This window comes from Nothobranchius furzeri, chromosome 11, assembly GCF_043380555.1.
Source record: "Nothobranchius furzeri strain GRZ-AD chromosome 11, NfurGRZ-RIMD1, whole genome shotgun sequence".
In the NCBI taxonomy this organism is placed as follows: domain Eukaryota; kingdom Metazoa; phylum Chordata; class Actinopteri; order Cyprinodontiformes; family Nothobranchiidae; genus Nothobranchius; species Nothobranchius furzeri.
This window is the reverse complement of record NC_091751.1, coordinates 50,658,566-50,673,273: the sequence shown is the minus strand read 5'-3', so window position 1 is coordinate 50,673,273 and position 14,708 is coordinate 50,658,566. Positions and strand designations below refer to the sequence as shown.

The following is a 14,708-nucleotide window of genomic DNA, read 5'->3' as shown; positions in this document are numbered from 1 at the left end:
AATGATCAACCGCTCCAGCTCCTCAGACTTGCCCTGAGCCTCTGCAAAGGCAGAAAGACATCACACTGAAGTTGTACAAATGTGCTTAGGGCATTATTTTACTCCAACAACCTAAATGGATGTGTACATGGACGTCAATCGGATAGATCGGGCCAAACCACCTCTTTCAACCGGAATGAAATGTTTTTCCAATCGGGCCGATTGGAACTCCAAGAAGGTTGGATAGTCTGAACTGTAGTTTAGTGCATAAGCACAGAAAACGGTAAGGACCCATTCCCCCACACTAGGCGGAGGGAGGTTACCCTTTCGTTCACCAGGGTAAACCCCAATGTACAGGTACCAAGACGGGGGGCAAACTAGTATGCCCACCCTTGCTCGGCGCCTCTCAGTAGGGGGAAACTCCAGAGTGGGAAAGTGTCCAGCCCCCTCAAGGAAACTGGTTCCGGAGCCAAAGACATTCATCGAGGTGAGTGAGACTATATTTAGTCAGAAGCTCTCAACAAAGAACACCAACTCCAGCTCCTTCCCCACCAGAGAGGTGACATTCCACGTACCGAGAGACAGCCTCTGTAGCCGAGGATCAGATCACCAAGGTCCCCGCCTTCGGCTACGATCCATCACACATTGCACCTGACTCCTTTGCCCCCTTCCACAAGTGATGAGCCCATGGGAAGGGGGACCCACTTTTCCTCTTCGGGCTGTGCCCGGCCGGGCTTCATGGGTGAAAGTCTGGCCCGATCTCCTAATCGATGGATTGTCTGCTTCATGATCAAATCAAGTGTCATCGACACACACAGGTGAAAATCAACTTTAGAGGCGTGATGTTTACTCTCAAGATGCACAAGCTCGTTCTCTAGCCCACCCTGTTATAAAGCGCAACAACGACTTTAGTCGTCAATGGCAGTGAATGAGTTAATAACAAAACTGCTAAACTTTTTCCAAAACCTGTGTGAAAGAACAGATTGGAAAAAGAGATGCCGAGCATGAAGATGTCATTGGCAGGTGCAGGTCCCTGAGCAGATCCAGATACTACAATGCCAGAAAACTACAATCAGCATTGCATTCTCTCAATAGAATTAAGTGAAGGTCCACCAAAGTCTGAGGAGTCACACCGAAGTCGCATGCTTTCTAGTCCACAGGCAATGATGTAAAACCATGAAATAGGAGTGATGCTGAAAAACTAGTTCATGCATTTATTACATCAAGTCTGGATTACTGTAATTCATTACTCTCAGGAAGTCCACAGAATGTAGTTAAAAGTCTTCAGCTTGTCCAAAATGCTGCAGCTAGAGTTCTGATGAGAATTAAAAAGAGAGATCATATCTCTCCTGTCTTAGCTTCCCTACATTGGCTACCTGTTAAATTCAGAATAGATTTTAAGATCCTTCTTCTCACGTAAAAAGCTCTTAATAATCAAGCTCCATCATACATCAGTGATCTGATTGTTCCATACGTTCTTAACCGAGCACTTCGCTCTCAGACTGCAGGTTTACTGGTGGTTCCCAGAATATCTCAAATGAGGATGGGGGGCAGATCTTATAGTTATCAGGCTCCTCTCCTGTGGAACCAGCTCCCAGCCTTAGTCTGTGAGGCAGACAACTTGTCTACTTTTAAGACTAGGCTTAAAACATTTTTATTTGATAGGGCCTATGGTTAAAATCTGATTTTAGCCTAGATCTGGACAAGTGGGGGAGTAGAGGGAGGTGGAGTGTACAGTCGGTAAAGACGGCTATCCCTTGCCCTGCCTCCAACATGTCTCCATCTAAAAAGGCTAGGTTATCCAGCGTTATCTCTGTAGTTATGCTGCTATAGGCTTAGACTGCTGTAGGATACAATGACCACTTTTCACACTCTACTACTTTCTTCTACAATCTGCTCTTTAACTGTATTCTGCAATTTCAGCTGTTAACTTTATTTTTTCTCTAAGTGTTTTTCTCCCCAGAAGAAGCTACAATGATGTTCTGCTGAGCTGTGGTGGCCTCATGGAGGAAGCTATCGTCTAGCACACTGCTCTTAACCACTTAAACATTCTCCCTCTCCTGATAATAACTTTTTGCTTTCCTTGATGTTGGATGTGCTAATACTAGTTTATCCGTTTAATTATAGATTCCCTAGGATAAATACAATAAAGTTTATCTCTCACCAAATAGAATATTTACTAAGAAATCACAATATAACTATAGACACATTGCTTGGTGTGTGTGTGTGTGTGTGTGTGTGTGTGTGTGTGTGTGTGTGTGTGTGTGTGTGTGTGTGTGTGTGTGTGTGTGTGTGTGTGTGTGTGTGTGTGTGTGTGTGTGTGTGTGTGTGTGTGTGTGTGTGTGTGTGTGTGTTAGGGCTGGGGGTAAACGATTATTTTTAAAACGATTATTCTGACGATTATTTTATTGAATAGTCGACGATTCTAATGAGTATTTAAACATTTAATCTAATGATTATTTTTCTATTGCACAATAAAACCAAAAAATCTCAAATAAATTCCTCAAAAAAATTGATAAATTGTAACTAAGAGAATAAACACTACAGACCTTCCATTTTGTATAACACTGCTTTTATTGTGTTGCGATTGGTTATGTTCTGGTGACATGTAGAACTTGGCGGTGCAAGCTGCTGCCTGAGAGGTGGTTGGAGAGGGAGTGTCTCCATGCTGCTTTGTTTTGGTCACTTATCAATTTCCCTCTGGGATTAATAAAGTATTTTTGAATTTGAATTGAATTGAATTATGTGAGTGAGGAGAGTGGTGTTACGACCCTTCCTGGGGAGTTTGGCTCGTGTACAAAAAGGAAGGGACAATAACACAGGATTTAAAAGTTAAAATGACGATAAGGTTTATTTACAACAACGAAATTTCATAAATCTTTCCATCCACAGGTTGGGAATAATAGAACTAATTCTGCCTGTGTGGAATTAAAACAAAAGTACAAATAACTAGGGATGTCCCACTGGGCTAAGATTACTGGGTTCTGGACCAAAATAAATATTTCCAAAGATCCAAACTCTAAACTGGGTGGTTAAAGCAAACCCAAGGTGATATTTTACATTAAACCGAAAACCCACAACACTCTAAATGTAATAAATGGGAGATCTACACCACAAAAAAGATTAACTCTAAACCAAAACATAACAGCTTGTCCAAACGCAAGAAGCTGTTAGCGAAAATGCTAACAGTAGCTTTACCAATGTTACGTTCAAGTTACCAAGGTTAAATAAACCAAAAATACCCAGCAAACAGACCAGCACGGAGGAGAGACTGGTACCACCAAAACGGCTCTCCTAATGTCTGAAAGAAGCTCCTTTATGAAGGGAGAAACTCTCCCGGTGATTTTCTACATCTGCGGTAGAGAGAAGCAGCGCATTTGACCCCGGAAGTTGTTGTCCGTTGCCGGGAGATGAAGGCGAGCAAAACAGGAAATGAATCTAATAGCGGACGGACATTGTTCCGGGTCTTCGGTATTTGGCGGAGATGTTAATAAAGGCGGAGAAGAGGGCGAACAAGAGGAAAAACAGGCAGATTCCTCCTCCCGGAGATGCAACAAGTGGGCGTGATGCGTCGACGACTGGATCTGATGTCGACGAAATTTTAGAATCGAGCCGTCAACACTTAGCTACAGCCCTAGTCTGTGTCTGCTCTGTCTTCTAGATCCCCAGTGAGTCGTGGAGGATGGCTGCTTATACTGAGCCAGGATCCTCTGAAGGTTTCTTCCTGTTAAAAGGGAGTTTTCCTCTCCACTGTCGCTATATGCTTGCTTAGTATGAGGATTGCTGTAAAGTCACTGCAATTTGCTGGGTTCCTTATATAGGAAACATTTTTTCTGATAATGAACTGACCTGAATTGGAATGTGTACTATGTGAAGTGCCTTGAGATGACTCTTGTCGTGATTTGGCGCTATATAAATAAAATTGAATTGAACTGAAATGTATGTTCCGCCCCCTATTGCCAGGAAACTTCACAATACCAGTTTAAAAATACACAGGTTTCCCAAAAATGTAAAAAATGCCTCCACATTATCTTGACCACGCCTGTCCAGGTGTCTTAACAGTCCAGAATGCAGCTGATGCTCAGATCTTTTGAGATGGAAATTTAGTCTCACACACACTCAGAACATCTGAATCTAAATTCACTCATTAGTCCTCACATATACAATTTTATTTTTATTTTTTTATAGCTTTTCTTGTTTAGTAATAAGCTACTCCACCATTTGAAGTATTGACCACTTTCAGTATGTGATGGAATCCAGTCATGAGTCTTGCAGCTGCAAGAGAACGTTTAATCCATTCCTTATGCTGATGTTGTTCCAGTTCTTTTAGATATGTGTGATTGTGTTAGGATGTTTAATCACAGGGATGCATCCAAGTGTTCTTCATCACTTGGGCTATTTCACTTGTGCAAACTGGTGCATTGTTGGGATGAAAAAGCATTGGAGACCATTGAAAATAGGCTAATTCCCTCCTAGTAGGAATGGGGAAAGTATTATTGGAGTAAGAGATTTCCATGTTGGATGGTATCAGTTAAGCATTTGGGATCAAAAGTTTCTTTGGTTGAACAAATTATTCATTTTCTGTGATCTCCAAACCTTTTTTTGCATGTATTCGTTAAAGAGCAAGTCACCCCCTATCAGAGTCTAACTCCACTCCCACTTCATGTTTGAAAAATGCAACAAATGCTGTTGCCTGGCAGACCGAGAGGGCGGAGCCGCTAACAAATACACACACACACACACACACACACAGGCTCACGACAGCATTGTGACATCATAATGTACCAGTTTACATCATAGCATACCTCTTAGCCAATAGCGGTGGCAGATTTAAATTCAAATACATTGCAGAGATTTTACCTGACAACGGCACAACACTGCCAGTTTTAGGCAGAAAATTTAAATTTTAACTAAGATGCACTGAAGTTCCAAATTATTGACTACACGTGTCTGCAGCACGATTAGACACTCACTTATTTAGTTTATCAGCAGAAAAAGTTGATTTGGGGGTGACTTGCTCTTTAACCAAACCAACCTTTCCTTGGCCGGAATCTGCAGTGAGTTCCTTGTAAACTGTGTTAGTGAGATGTTGATTTACGTCACTTCATTTGCTTTTTCTTATTTCTTGACCAACAATGTTGCTGTTCTGCATTGTCTGTTGTTGAGTTTCACTCCTTCTTGACACTTATTTTTTCTCTGAGCCAGTTTTCCTTGTTTTTGGCATGCTACCATGACTTTAGGTGTAGTTAGTTACTTGGAAACTTTGAACAACTTTGAGAGATCCGAGCTATTCAGGGTTCAACAGTTTCCTTTCTTTAGAAGTCAGAAAAGTCACTTATTGACATCTGCTGATGGACAGATAAGTTTAAAAAAGAAATGGCTATTGTGTCAGCGGCAGGATGTTTTCTGTGGCTTTTTATATAATGTGTACACATTTTTACCTTTGTATATATTTCTTTGCTGTTGCAAACCCTTGAAACTTTTCAAAGCAGTCTTTAAGAGATCAGTTAATTACTTACTAATTACAAATAGAACCTCCAAAAGTCCCCATATATTCATGAATTAGTTTGAGCCCACCATGCATGTGTTTGGGCTGTGGAGAACATTGATCACTTTCACCACCATGCATCCCTTTCTGGAAGCTGCATGCTGGGGGCTTCTGCTACGATGTTCAGTATTTGTCGTTGTCTTCCTCCGCTTATCCGGGTCCGGGTCGCGGGGGCAGCATCCCAATTAGGGAGCTCCAGGCCGTCCTCTCCCCGGCCTTGTCCACCAGCTCCTCCGGCAGGACCCCAAGGCGTTCCCGGACCAGATTGGAGATGTAACCTCTCCAACGTGTCCTGGGTCGACCCGGGGGCCTTCTGCCGGCAGGACATGCCCGAAACACCTCCCCGGGGAGGCGTCCAGGAGGCATCCTGACCAGATGCCCAAACCACCTCAACTGGCTCCTTTCGATCCGGAGGAGCAGCGGTTCTACTCCGAGTCCCTCCCGAATGTCCGAGCTCCTCACCCTATCTCTAAGGCTGAGCCCGGCCACCCTACGGAGGAAACTCATTTCGGCCGCTTGTATCCGCGATCTCGTTCTTTCGGTCATTACCCAAAGCTCATGACCATAGGTGAGGATTGGGACGTAGATCGACCGGTAAATCGAGAGCCTGGCTTTCTGGCTCAGCTCCCTCTTCCCCACGACAGATCGGCTCAGCGTCCGCATCACTGCAGATGCCGAACCAATCCGCCTGTCGATCTCCCGATCCCTCCTACCCTCACTCGTGAACAAGACCCCGAGATACTTAAACTCCTCCACTTGAGGTAGGACCTCTCCCCCGACCCGGAGGTGGCAAGCCACCCTTTTCCGGTCGAGAACCATGGTCTCAGATTTGGAGGTGCTGATCCTCATCCCAGCCGCTTCACATTCGGCCGCGAACCTACCCAGCAAGAGCTGAAGGTCAGAGCTGGATGAAGCTAGGAGGACCACATCATCCGCAAAAAGCAGAGACGAGATTCTCCTGCCACCAAACTCGACACACTCCACACCACGGCTGCGTCTAGAAATTCTGTCCATAAAAGTGATGAACAGAACCGGTGACAAAGGGCAGCCCTGGCGGAGTCCAACCCTCACTGGGAACAGGTCCGACTTACTACCGGCTATGCGGACCAAACTCACGCTCCTCTGGTAAAGGGACTGAATGGCCCTTAACAGAAAGCCACCCACCCCATACTCCTGGAGCGTCCCCCACAGGGTGCCCCTGGGGACACGGTCATAAGCCTTCTCCAAATCCACAAAGCACATGTGGATTGGTTGGGCAAACTCCCATGCCCCCTCCATCACCCTTGCAAGGGTATAGAGCTGGTCCACAGTTCCACGGCCAGGACGAAAACCACATTGCTCCTCCTCTATCTGAGATTCAACTATCGATCGGACCCTCCTCTCCAGTACCTTGGCGTAGACCTTTCCAGGGAGGCTGAGGAGTGTGATCCCCCTATAGTTGGAACACACCCTCAGGTCACCCTTCTTAAAGATGGGGACCACCACCCCGGTCTGCCACTCCCTAGGACCTGCCCCCGATGACCACGCAATGTTGCAGAGACGTGTCAACCATGACAGCCCTACAACATCCATAGCCTTAAGATAGCCAGGACGAACCTCATCCGCCCCCGGGGCTCCGCCGCTGTGTAGTTGTTTGACTACCTCAGCAACTTCTGCCCCTGAGATCGGACAGTCCATCCCCAGGCCTCCCAGCTCTGGTTCCTCCTCGGAATGCGCATTGGTGGGATTGAGGAGCTCCTCAAAGTATTCCTTCCACCGTCCGACTATAGCCTCAGTTGACGTCAGCAGCTCCCCATCCCCACTGTAAACAGTGTGAGCGAGTTGCTGCCTTCCTCTCCTGAGGCGCCGGACAGTTTGCCAGAACCTCTTTGGAGCCGATCGATAGTCTTTCTCCATGGCCTCACCAAACTCCTCCCACGCCCGAGATTTTGCCTCGGCAACTGCCACTGCTGCACCCCGCTTGGCTATCCGGTACCTGTCTGCTGCCTCCGGAGACCCACAGACCAGCCACGCCCTGTAGGCCTCCTTCTTCAGCCTGACGGCTCCCCGAACCTCTTGTGTCCACCAGCGGGTACGGGGGTTGCCACCACGACTGGCACCGGCCACCTTACGACCACAGCTAGCAACAGCTGCCTCGACAATCGCAGAGTGGAACAAGGCCCACTCGGACTCAATGTCCCCCACTGCTCTCGGGACGTGGTCAAAGCTCTGCCGGAGGTGGGAGTTGAAGACCGTCTTGACAGGTTCTTCTGCCAGGCGTTCCCAGCAGACCCTCACTATGCGTTTGGGTCTGCCAGGTCTACGCGGCATGTTCCCTTGCCATCTGATCCAACTCACCACCAGGTGGTGATCAGTTGACAGCTCCGCCCCTCTCTTCACTCGGGTGTCCAAAACATACGGCCGCAGGTCAGATGATACGACTACAAAATCTATCATCGACCTGTGACCTAGGCTGCCCTGGTACCAAGTGTACCGGTGGGCATCCTTATGTTCGAACATGGTGTTCGTTATGGCCAAACTGCGGCTTGCACAGAAGTCCAATAACAAAACACCGCTCGAGTTCAGATTAGGTGGGCCGTTCCTCCCAATCACACCCCTCCAGGTCAAGCTGTCATTGCCCACGTGAGCATTGAAGTCCCCCAGCAGGACAATGGAGTCCCCTGATGGAGCACTATCTAGCACTCGTCCCAGGGACTCCAAAAAGGGTGGGTACTCTGAACTGATATTTGGCCCATAAGCACAAACAACAGTCAGGACCCGTTCCCCGACCCGAAGGCGCAAGGAAGCTACCCTCTTGTCCCCCGGGGTAAACCCCAACACACAGGCAGAGAGTCTCGGGGCTAACAAAAAGCCAACCCCAGCCCTCCGCCTCTCACCCGGAGCAACTCCAGCAAAGTAGAGTGTCCAACCCCTCTCCAGGTCTCGGGTTCCAGAGCCAATGCAATGTGTCGAGGTGAGTCCGACTATATCTAGCCGGTACCGCTCAACCTCTGCCACAAGCTCCGGCTCCTTCCCCGCCAGCGAGGTGACGTTCCATGTCCCAAAAACTAGTTTTCTTGTCCGGGGATTGGACCGCCAAGGCTCCCGCCTTGGTCTGCCACCCGATTCGCATTGCACCGGACCCTTCATGTTCCTCCTGCGGGTGGTGGGTCCACAGTTGGACGAGCCCATGTATCCGGTTCGGGCTGGGTCCGGCCGGGCCCCATGGGCGAAAGCCCGGCCACCAGGCGCTCGCTCACGGGCCCCAACCCCAGGCCTGGCTCCAGGGTGGGACCCCGGTAACCCTCCGGTCCGGGTACTCCGACTCTTCGTTTTAACCGCCATGAAAGATCCTTCGAACCGTTCTTTGTCTCACCCTTCACCTAAGACCAATTTGACATGGGAGACCCTACCAGGGGCACTAAGTGCCCCAGACAACATAGCTCCTAGGATCATTAGGGCACTCAAACTCCTCCACCACGATAAGGTGACGGTTCAAGGAGGAGTGTTCAGTATTTGGTAATATTAAACTCTTCTTCCAATACAAATGTGGCCTGCATTTTATATAGCGACTTCTAGAGTCCTGGAACCCCCCAAGGCGATTTACAACACAATCAGTCATTCACCCATTCACACACACACATTCACACGCTGGTGGGGATGAGCTACACTGTAGCCACAGCTGCCCTGGGGCACACTGACAGAGGAGTGGCTGCCGAACACTGGCGCCACCGGTCCCTCCGACCACCATCAGCAGGCAAGGGGGGTTAAGTGTCTTGCCCAAGGACATAATGACAGTGACAAACTGAGCGGGGCTCGAACCTGCAACCTTTCGATTGCGGGCAAGCACTTAACTCATGTGCCACCGCCACAAACAGTAAACAAGAATCGGCTCATAATTCTCCTAGAAATAAACGCTTTTAATAAAAAAGTTATTATTTTATAAGCTAAACTGGATTTGTGAGTCATTATTACAGAGTAAGGCGCAAACTGTCTCTTTGAAGTGAAAAATTGAGCATTGTTGCACATTTTGGGGATATTTCGCTCACATAAAATATTAAATGGGTCGGATTTATGTCAAACCTATTGCAACAACATATATTATTTAACTAAGGATTGCAAATAAACAGCTAAGAATAATTTTGGTTAAAAGATTTGGCTGACACCTCTGAAAGTCAGGAATGTTTATGTGTCTATTTCCAGGTCTTTAAAGACAAACAGAGACAGAAAACATTTATAGGTGCAATCAGACGGTTGAAAACAGCCTCCAGTGTCTGGGATGTGCACATGCATGCATGGTGGACAGTCCCTCTCCCCCCACTTTTTGTTTTTCCTTCTTCCTCCTCCATTCCTGGTCATTGCTCGTCAAACCAGATGATATGAATGTCAGTGTTTACTCTCAGGGTTCGTACAGGGCCCGTGTCTGGACTTGACTCCCAGAGATACTGGAGCCTTTAGCAGTCCAGGCTCTTGGTTCCCTGGGAGCAGCAGAGTGCAAGAACTCTTAACTGCCTTACAACTTTGTAGCCAGCCTCTAACATTAACATACAAATGCCAAAACTAAATTCTAGCTTTGTGCTGTTAAGTGTGAGAAATTTTAGCTATTTATTATTTTGTTTGCAGATGAAAAAGATGAGTTTTCAACTTTCACTTGTTTTATCACTATATGACATTCCAAGACCAATTTAAACTAGCAAATGTGGAAATGGCTCAAAAATATATCAGTATGCTAATAAAAGCTTAAGTCCTCTATTTATTTAAGGGCGTGGAACACTGAAAAAATGTTTTTTCATAAAAATTTCTGAAGATAATCAGTCACTGAGTTTTTCATGCAGGTTGAACATGAAAATTGTGTCCTACACCTATCTCCTGCCTTAGCTTCTGATAGAAAATAGACAGTGAAACTCTAGGATTTAAAAAGCCTGACAGATCTATGTCACACTGTCACTTACCATTCATGGACTCTCCCATCTTGACCCATCACGAGAGAAGCTGTTGTTGGTTTAGTGTTAGGAAATCAGCAGAGAATGCCTCAGCTAGAAGAAGCTAACCATTAGCATTAGCAGCTCCACCACACAGCAGAACTCTTCCAGGCTTGTGTTGTTTGTGGAGATAAAACATCAACGTTGCAGCGCAAACTGAGCTAGTGCTAGAGTCACGTTGCTGTCATGTTTTTTTAATTTATTATATAAATACTGGAATCGAGTGACTTTTCATGAAAAAAGATTAAAAATACCTTTCTCATGCTTCTTTCTGTTGCTCTAAAAAATATGTTATGCAAGTTTTGAGCCTTTTTTTTCCTCTTCTGTGACTTATGATATATTTGTGACATCAACAAGATTGCTGCTAGCAAGATGTAAACAATAAATGTAAAGAAGAATGATTTAATGTTGTGTTTTGCTGTTCTCAGGTTGTGCGTGCTCGTCCAGGATGACTATGGGACTTTCAGCGTGGTCCAGCTGCAGCCGCTGCCCCGCAGCAACGAGCTCCACCGGTTCTGCCAGATGTGGCAGGGGAGGACCTGTGTGCTGAGAGGCATTAAAGTGGTGCAGCGGGTCACTCGAGAAAGGTGATACTCACATTCTCCTATTTACTCGTTTTTCTGAGTAAGGGGAGCTTTTCTCCTGAATTTCAATTCACAAAAGTTCAGCTTGTCGGCAGCAAGAATTTCCAGTTTGTCTTTTTGCTAAATGTGAGGCTAGCTCACAGTCTTCAGCAACTGACAGCCTTGGGTCTTTGACAGACGGGTGCTGATGTAGCCTCCTTTTGTTTTGGGATTCCCCAGAACCATTAATCATCTAGAAACATTTGGGTTATTTTTTCAAACATAAACATTCACATTTACAACACAACGAGGATCAACGTTTGTTGCTCCCATGAACCCGACGATGCTGTCCTGCCAGCAGTGTGACTGTGTTTACATGTAAAGTGATACCGAGGTGCACACTCTTGTGCTCCACGTGAGTTTCCGTATTCAAGATCCCAGATTAGCTTCAGTTAGTAGAACTGAAACGGGAACATTAAGAAACTGTCTGGAGTATGTTTACATCCGTGATATTTTCTACTTTCTATGATTTCTCTGGAAGCTGTGTGTGGCTGCAGTGTGATGGATGCATGGCCTGTCTTCAGTGGGGTTGTCCGAGTTCAGTCAGACATGTTTAAATTCTAAGAGATCCACTCAGTGCAGAAATAGTTTGTCTTGTTGTCAGAGTTGTTTGTTATATGGGCTAATTAAAAAGAATGGCAGCTGTTTTATATCTGATAAATGTAACTTTGTATACCTTAAAGGCTAGAGGCTGAACCAAAGGACCAGCATGGTTCTCTTTATAGTTGGGAACAGAAAACACCCCAAAACACTACTGAGGTCTAATTTTAAGTCTGTCAGAATTAGAAAAACCAAGTTTAGAGTCAAATATATTTATACACTTTGTGTCTCACTGCACCAAAATGTAAAGAGGTGTCTGAGGAGAGGTGATGTTTAGAAGAAGAAATGTTTTCTTATATAGCGCCTCTTAAGATAAAAATCACAAAGTGCTTCAAAAGAAAGTTAAAAATAAGAAAATATTTTAAAATATCATAATAAAAAATGTGAAGGGCAAAAAAAGGGAAAATGTGAAGTTATCTTTTACTAAATCTCTAAACACTCATCAGACGTGCTGCACCAATGGAGCATATTAGACGTGTTTCCCCTCTAGGAGTTCTTAGAAATTTCTGCGAGGGGAGAAAGTGATGGTAAAACATGGTGGCTGAGTCCTCTCAACGGTTGTATACAAATTTGGCCCTTTCAGGACAATAAGATGTCAGAATATTGCTACAGTTACATTGGTAATCGGCACCAAAACACGTCCACAGAGATTAACATTAAAGTGTTTATTCTGTCAAGTACGCCGTAGGGCTGGGCGATGTGGCCTAAAATCAATATCACGATCGATATATTGAGGATTTCACCTCGATAATGATAAATGGATGATAACTGCAGGTAACAAAAGTTGTCCACGAGATGGGGCTGTCACATGTATTACGTTGTCACATTTTTACGTGATTTAAGGTGGTACAGCTTCTTAAAGGGACATGAACGTTGCCAACCTACACACATATTTTCATTTTTTTACTATCAAACTTATTGACATGGGAAAAATGTTCCCGATAAGAGTCAGAAAATTCCAATAACGATACATTTTTGATTTATTGCCCAGCCCTAGTACACCATAATTTAATCCATTCTGGGAACTGGGAACGCAGCTGGATGACGAAAAAAGACATTGAACAACAGCTCTGTTTAGACTAGAAAGAAGCCACAGTTGCGTTAGTCTATGGGTATTTTCTACAGATTATTTCACCGTTGGCAGTTTCAAAACTGATTTTAAAGCAGCATGAACATTGTCTTTTTTTCCATTCTGTTTCACCGGCAGCTCTTAAAGCATTTACTAATGCCGGTTGTTTTGGCGAGGTCTGCCGATGTAATTCCCATCTGAGTTACAACTAGTCAGCATTTGTTAAAGAGGAACTAGGCGGTTTTGGCTTGCTTTTAGCACCCCTTAGTGTCTGTTTGTTGAACCGAAAGCAAAACCTGTCTCCCCGATGTTTGGTCTTTTTAACAAAAAAAGCTGAAATGTCTCCCCAACTTTCCTTGGTGTCTACAGGAGTGATTCATCACTAAATTAAACGAATCAGCTGTGTTCATGATCTAAAACATGCAGGAAACGTGCTGGAAGCAGACTGCAGTGCTAGGTATGAGAGCAGCCCGCCAGTCTGAAGTTGTAAGTGGGATATTCTGACCGCAGGGGGCGATAGCGGCTGTATGGCCTTTCATTAACCCTGTAAAGGGTCATTTTAGCACAAACTGGCACAAGAAAATGATTTAAAAATATGAAAAAGCTGCAAAGTATCACTTTAAACACAAGTCTTGCCCAGCAACTCTACTGGGTCATTTTCTTGTACATACCCCAGTTCAGGTACCCAGCTAGACCACTTTTTGGGCCCTTTCAGGAACCAGCTGAAACGGAACACGTACATTTGCGAAGGTCTGATAAAATTACCCAGAAGTTCTGGTAGTGGAAACGGGCCTATAGAGCTCCGGACGTCACGTGACTCAGAGAGTATACGCCATGTTGTTAGGCAACAAAGGTAAACAAAATGAACGGGATCGGCTTGGATTTTACTCCGTCGGAGTTTACTTCACACTTTAAAACCGAAGAAATCGTTTTATATAGTCAGAAATTAAATAGACTAAACATCTCCGACCCTTACCATGCTCCTGGGATACTTTTTAAAAACGCCAGAAGCTGTCGGAGCGGACCTGGCCAAGGAGCGCCTTGGGATTTCCCCGGAGGAGCCGGCCCAAGTGGCTGGGGAGAGGGAAGTCCCTCTCGACTTAGGCTACTGCCCCACGACCAGACTCCGGATAAGTGGATGAAAATGGATGGATGGACAAATAACACAGATTTACATGTAAGAAGTTTAAATAGAGTGCTGTGCTGTTTGAATGTATAAACTGAACGCCAAGAGAAATCACTAGTCTGATTTTTTCCGTGAATAAAATAAATATGTCGGGCAGGAGCGTCTCAGGATCTGTCTGAGATCTGACTCGGTGAGACAGATAATAGCAATCCAAAGTGCTTTTTATGTGTGATCTGACAATTGATCAACCATTGCTTAAAAATTAAATACAGCTTAGCCGTTTAATTGCTGTGATCATAAAACACGTAAACGGCAGCACGCAGAACTCACGAGGCAACGTTTTATGTGACATTTACTTGTTGCTATGAGTAATAAGACAGAAAAAGCCACGCCAAAATAAGTTTAGGAAGCCCACTAAGAATCGTAATAAAAGCATTTAAAATAAATACCATACACAGTTGAGGAAACGTTGGTTTAAGAACCTGATATGAAGTGGTCGCTGCATAAGTGAAAACCTTTACTCTCGGCATCCCGCCCGTTTCATTTTAGCCCGGTCACTAGCGCGTTTTATTACAATGATCCAACGTTTGCAGCGTTCCGGATCTTGGGGAATCCTGTAGACGGCTCATTCCTTATGTCGTCCGCGTCTGTTCTGGCGTCCTGGGGCACAACAGGAATCTACCATATTTCCCTTTTGATTGAGTTTTCTGACAATAACAAATAGCCCAGCTGCCGGCTTCTGCCTGCCAATATGGCGCCGTTTCGATTTGAACTGTTGCATGCCGGGAGAAGTGACGTCAAG

General features: G+C 45.3%; 1 protein-coding gene across 1 annotated transcript in view; it reads left to right on the top strand.

Moving 5' to 3' along the window:
- Positions 1-14,708, top strand: part of spidr (scaffold protein involved in DNA repair) — a 47,546-nt gene that overhangs the window by 23,404 nt on the left and 9,434 nt on the right. The window contains exon 11 of the mRNA XM_015956742.3: positions 10,917-11,075. Coding sequence (XP_015812228.3) covers positions 10,917-11,075 — 159 coding nt within the window. The remainder of the gene's footprint in view (positions 1-10,916; positions 11,076-14,708) is intronic.